This window comes from Bombina bombina, chromosome 3, assembly GCF_027579735.1.
Source record: "Bombina bombina isolate aBomBom1 chromosome 3, aBomBom1.pri, whole genome shotgun sequence".
Lineage (NCBI taxonomy): Eukaryota > Metazoa > Chordata > Amphibia > Anura > Bombinatoridae > Bombina > Bombina bombina.
Window position 1 is genome coordinate 394,425,368 of NC_069501.1, and position 6,662 is coordinate 394,432,029.

General features: G+C 36.8%; 1 protein-coding gene across 1 annotated transcript; it reads left to right on the forward strand.

Moving 5' to 3' along the window:
• Positions 1 to 3,917: 3,917 nt before the first annotated feature.
• On the forward strand, positions 3,918 to 5,841 carry LOC128652358 (tigger transposable element-derived protein 1-like). Its single transcript, XM_053705297.1, has one exon. The coding sequence runs from the start codon at positions 3,918 to 3,920 to the stop codon at positions 5,685 to 5,687; it is 1,770 nt and encodes a 589-aa protein (XP_053561272.1). The 3' UTR covers positions 5,688 to 5,841.
• Positions 5,842 to 6,662: the final 821 nt, after the last annotated feature.

Here is a 6,662-nt window from a genome sequence, read left to right on the forward strand (position 1 = left end):
CAACCAGTTTATTGCAAGAAGTTGCCAACATAAAAATAAACAGCTAAAAAAAGCTTATCATCTCTAAAATACACCACTGCAGTGGATTTTTAGTAAAGCATATCAAACATAATGATTAGTCATCACAGGTATTAAAGGACTATATGCAGCAAGCAAGGGTTGAAAACATGTGATCTACAAATTACTAACTGATATTGTACATAAACATATTTTATGCCGGTTTCTCTATGATGATAACAGAACAAAGTCCTTTTATAGACCATATGAGTCATTTAATAGAGGAAATCAGATGTTATATTTAGTAGCAATTTGTATCACTTGGTAATCCAGCTGAATGAACCATTTTGCAAGCATATGTTCGTAAGTTATTGTTAACCGAGGTAAAAACGTCCTCTAATGTTAACTAGAACTTGACATTAATACCGCTTGATAGCAGATAGATCATCTTTCAGTGGTGAAAAGCAGATACAATGAAGCAGACCTGTGTTAAAGTATTGCAGCAAACATCCGGGAAAACAAAGTCACAGTATTATTGGCAAACGGACCGGGACATGAGCCTCCGACATCCTTATCTCACCTCTCACAACCGCGTCTCCCTGCTCACTGGGGACACAAACTTGCAGGTGTATGCTTTGCTTCTGTGCGTAAACCGTATCCAGGCGGCTTATAGGAACCACTTGATTACCGCAAGATCCAGGCTTGCTTCTTCAGTTTGAATTTTGAAATTCCCGGGCAGGCTCAGGCCAGCTGCTTAATTCACAGGTGCAATGATAGCTGTTTTTAGGAAGGTCGACGCGCGTTTCGCCCCATAATGCTGAGCGAAACAGGGGCCTCGTCAGGACTGTCCATCTCCTCCAATTTTCAGCCTTTATTGCAAAACCAATGAACTGGGAGGTAGTACCTCAGCCAATCAAATTAGCTATTTACACACACCCTTTTAAAATCTTAAACCGAACATTCCTGTCTATTTTAAAGATAAGTTCAATGGTTATCAATATATAGATTGATACAATGTGGCCTGCAATAACAAGATGGAACATTTTTTATTTAGCAACTTTCTTACAAAAAACAAAAACTGCATGCGAAAAAACCTTATGCATGTTGCAGCTCAATTAAACTTTATTTCTTTGGTTACTATGCCTAGATAAATGTGCTTTACATAAATCCCATATTGACTTAAATTCTATAATTTTGAAATGACTTACTGAATAGCTACAAAGGTTACTATGAAGGTAAACTTTGACTTACAGACCCACAACTATGAAACAAACTGAAGAGAAAATAAAGGTCATAGTTAATGACCTATTTATAACATTGACTAATAGTGATACAGCTTCTCACTTATTCATTTTTTCTCCAGTTACAGCAAATGGAGAATTTCAACTTCAGGATATGAACCTCTATTTTAGAAAAGATGCATATTCGATCCTTTCGTTTAAACCAAAAGGTGACACCGTATTCAACATAAAGGTCCATCTTGCTTCCTTTTTTAACAAACAGTTATCCTCATCTCCGCCTCTTCCATTTGTTATTCCTCTGTCAATCCCTATAAATTTTAAAGAAACAGTACTACTATTATGAATCTCCTTAAAATGACGAGCTACACTTGTATCTCTCCTTGATAAATGGGCCTGTAAGTGTTAAACCCTAGAGATAATGTAATCTGACTTTTTTGGGAGGAAAGGGTCTACTAAGATATTTTTCAAGCACTTATCAAAACTGGAGAAAAAAAAAATTCATTAAATGGACAAAGCACTTTAATGGTCCCCACAATGGGCCAGATTACAAGTGGCACGCTAATGATAGCGCAAGCACGATAGGCAATATCTTTTGAACGCGCAAAAATTAGCACGTGACTTGACATGATAAAACTGATTAACCAGAAAAGGGTTGGCGCATCCGATTTAGCTCGAGTGAAACCAATACATTCTATGGATATTACGACCGTGCTAATTAGCTCTCATATTACAAGTTGAAAGTTATAGATTGCACTCAAGCAAAAACCAAAATAGTTCTAGAAGAATGTGACCTTTAAGGGACATGAAACCCAAAAACATTCTTTCATGATTCAGATTATGAATACAATTTTAAACAACTTTCCAATGTACTTCTATTATTTAATTTGCTTCCTTCTCTTGTTATCATTTGCTGAAAGGTTTATCTAGGCAAGTTCATGAGCAGCAGAGAAACTAGGTTCTAGCTGTTGATTGGTGGCTGCATATATATATTGAATGTGATTGGCTCACCCATGTGTTCAGTTAGAAACTAGCAGTGCATTGCTGCTCCTTCAACAAATGTTACCAAGAGAATGAAACAGATTAGATAATAGAAGTACATTAGAAAGTTGTTTAAAATTGTATTCTCTATCTGAATCATGACAGAAACATTTTGGGTTTCATGTACCTTTAAGTAAGCTGTAAAAAAAAATTATAGTTTCACAAAACACATGTAAAACATTAAAATAAAATATTACACTCACATATATTTTAAAACTAATATACAATGTATTTATATTTTTTTCGATTACACATTTATTAACAATGATTTAAAGGGATATGGTATATGACAATGTTGGATTGGGAGGGGCTAAAAATGTATATACACACACACATATATATATATATTTATATATATAAATTTACAAAAAATGTGGAAGAAAAACAAAGAAGTCCAGAACCTATCTTAATACAAAGACACAGGAATTTTTTCCGGTAATTTATGTATATATATATCGAATGACTCAGGGTCAGCTGAAATCAAACGTGGTGCAGACCCCTAAAATTTAAATTTAATCCAGTAATATATAGATGAAGAGAAATGGTAGAGCTATATGAGATACCATAGTTAAAGTAGGGGATTTCAGCACTCAATTTATAACCCATTTTATCCAATTTCTTAGAAATGTACGGCTGCAGAACAACACAAAATCCAATGAACTACACATGCACAGACCTAAACACATGCAACCAGTTTATTGCAAGAAGTTGCCAACATAAAAATAAACAGCTAAAAAAAGCTTATCATCTCTAAAATACACCACTGCAGTGGATTTTTAGTAAAGCATATCAAACATAATGATTAGTCATCACAGGTATACCCCGCTTTACGTCGATTCGCTTTACGTTGTTTCGCTAATACGTCGCCGCCGCAAACCCGGAAGTAGTTTCTCAGCGCGGCACAGCTCAGGACTTAGACAAGGAGTAAGGAGAAAAATTGCATGCGGTTTTACAGAGTACGTTGAGAAGACTTTAGGGTTGCTAAAACTGTGCAGTACAGTATTGTACTGTACCAGATACTGTAATTTGGTAAGTCCAGTACAGTATACCGGTCTTCATAAGCATTACAGTATTTTTTGTACAATTAAAGGTACAGTACTGTACAGGATTATTTGTTAAATCCATACAGTAATTGTACCGTACACACAAGTCTAGTTCTTCATAAGCAGTATTTTTTGGCCAATAAAGGTACAGTACAAGTACCAGTATATGCTGTATACAGTATTATTGTCATAATACCTTTGTGCTTACCTTGAATAGTACAGGTAAGCATTTCATATGCCTCCATCTCATATACAGTACCATACCATAAAACATAACCTACTTTAGTACTGTACAGTATTGTTTGGCATGGTTTGAGATCTCCACATAAAATAAGGATCTGTCATACAGTACAGGTACAGTAGAGTACTGTACATTAGGTTATGGTATGGTACTGTATAGACTGTATGAGATGAAGGAGGCATATGAGATTATTACCTGTACTATTCAAGGTAAGCACAAAGGTAAAACCAATCATTGCAATAGGAGCAGACAATCTTTTTTTTTCATGTTTTTTTTTCATACAGTAATTTAAAAATTCACTCCCAGTATCATCTCTGTTTTGTATTTTAGTCTTTATTTTATTTCTACATTTCTACAATGGCCCTGGCTCCAGGTGATGAAAAAAAGAGGATCCGTAAGCCTCTTACATTGAATCAAAAGTTGGAAATGATAAAGATGAGTGAGCAAGGCATGTCCATCTCAGATATAGGCCGCAAGTTAGGTTTGGCTCGCACAACAGTTAGCACAGTGGTGAACGCTAAAGAAAAATACTTAAAAGAAGTAAAAAGTGCTACTCCAGTGCACACAAAAGTGATTCGCAAGAGAGACAACCTTATTGCTGAAATGGAGAAGCTGCTAGTGGTTTGGATAGAAGATCAAACCAGCCACAATGTTCCTTTAAGACAAGCCATTATTCAAAGCAAGGCACTATCCTTGTTTAATGCAATGAAGACTGATAGAGGTGAGAGTGCTAAAGATGAAAATTTTGAAGCTAGCAGAGGTTGGTTTAACAGGTTTAAGGAAAGAAGTCATCTGCACAACATTAAAGTGCAAGGGGAAGCAGCTAGTGCAGATGTTGAATCTGCAGAGGCTTTTCCAGAAGAGCTGGCTAAAATTATAGAAGATGGTGGTTACACCACACAGCAAATATTTAATGTTGATGAAACCGGCCTTTTCTGGAAAAAAATGCCATCTAGGACATTCATTGCAAAGGAGGAAAAGTTAATGCCAGGATTCAAAGCTGCAAAGGATCGACTAACACTGCTTTTAGGTGCTAATGCAGCTGGTGATTTGAAGCTGAAGCCTATGATGATCTACCATTCTGAGAATCCCAGGGCTCTGAAAAACTATGCTAAATCTAGCCTGCCTGTTTACTACAAATCAAACACTAAAGCCTGGATGACTGCAAGTCTATTTACAACATGGTTTACAGATTATTTTAAACCCACAGTTGAAGCCTACTGCAAGGAAAAAAAAATTCCTTTTAAAATTTTAATGCTTACTGACAATGCACCTTCTCACCCACGAGCATTAATGGAAATGTACAATGAGATTCAAGTTGTTTTCTTGCCTGCAAAAACCACATCTATTCTTCAGCCTATGGATCAGGGAGTGATTGCAACCTTCAAAGCATATTATTTGAAGAAGACATTTACTGCTGCTATAACTGCCTTAGATAGCGATGCATCTGATGGTGCTACACAGAACAAATTAAAAGCCTTCTGGAAAGGATTTACAATTCTAGATGCTATTAAAGCAATTAGAGATTCCTGGAATGAAGTTTCAGAATCAGCATTGAGACGTGTGTGGAAAAAGCTTATCCCCACCTTTATGGATGATGTTCCCGGCCTTGAGACTTCGGTAGAGGAAGTCAATGCTAGCGTTGTGGACATGGCTAGACAACTGGAACTAGAAGTGGAGCCTGAAGATGTTACAGAATTGCTTGCATCTCATGACCAGCCATTGACAGATGAAGATTTGATTATGATTGAAGAGCAAAGAAGACTGTTTCTTGAAACTGATGGTTCTACTGATGAAGACCCAGTTTGCATTAGGGAAATGCCAACAAAAGAATTAGAGGAATATGTCAATTTAATTGAAATGGGTTTGGCAGGTTTGGAGCAGATTGATGGCAATTTTGAAAGAAGTTCTTCAGTTAATAAAATTGTGTCAAATGGAATTGCATGTTATAAAGAAATACTTCGAGAAAGGAAGCGTCAGTCCATGAAGCAAACTTCTTTGCTATCATATTTTAATAAAGTCCCACAGCCATCATCATCACCTTCAACATCAAGACCTGATGAATCTTTGTCAAGTTCTCCACCTTCAAAACTGATTTGCATTGAAAACTCAGATGATGAATCATAAGCAAAGATAAGCAATAAAGCACATACCACTGTATTGTACTACATGTTGTACTGTACAGTACCTGTATACAGTATATGTATCCCTTTCTACTGTCTGCATAACTGAATACAGTAGTGTACTGTCTTTTGTTGTTATTAAACTAAACTTAGCACTATTGCACACCTATATATGTTATTTCAAACATGTTTTTAAGCTTGTAAACACACTGGCAAGTGAAAAACAAGTAAAAAATGCATTGACTCACTTTAAGTCGGTTTTCACTTTACAGCGGGGCTCCGGTCCCTAACCCGCTGTATGAGCGGGGTATACCTGTATATGCAGCAAGCAAGGGTTGAAAACATGTGATCTACAAATTACTAACTGATATTGTACATAAACATATTTTATGCCGGTTTCTCTATGATGATAACAGAACAAAGTCCTTTTATAGACCATATGAGTCATTTAATAGAGGAAATCAGATGTTATATTTAGTAGCAATTTGTATCACTTGGTAATCCAGCTGAATGAACCATTTTGCAAGCATATGTTCGTAAGTTATTGTTAACCGAGGTAAAAACGTCCTCTAATGTTAACTAGAACTTGTCATTAATACCGCTTGATAGCAGATAGATCATCTTTCAGTGGTGAAAAGCAGATACAATGAAGCAGACCTGTGTTAAAGTATTGCAGCAAACATCCGGGAAAACAAAGTCACAGTATTATTGGCAAACGGACCGGGACATGAGCCTCCGACATCCTTATCTCACCTCTCACAACCGCGTCTCCCTGCTCACTGGGGACACAAACTTGCAGGTGTATGCTTTGCTTCTGTGCGTAAACCGTATCCAGGCGGCTTATAGGAACCACTTGATTACCGCAAGATCCAGGCTTGCTTCTTCAGTTTGAATTTTGAAATTCCCGGGCAGGCTCAGGCCAGCTGCTTAATTCACAGGTGCAATGATAGCTGTTTTTAGGAAGGTCGACGCGCGTTTC

Bases quoted from the DNA above. Each gene is read 5' to 3' on its own strand.
- LOC128652358 (XM_053705297.1), top strand. From the start codon at position 3,918: ATGGCCCTGGCTCCAGGTGATGAAAAAAAGAGGATCCGTAAGCCTCTT.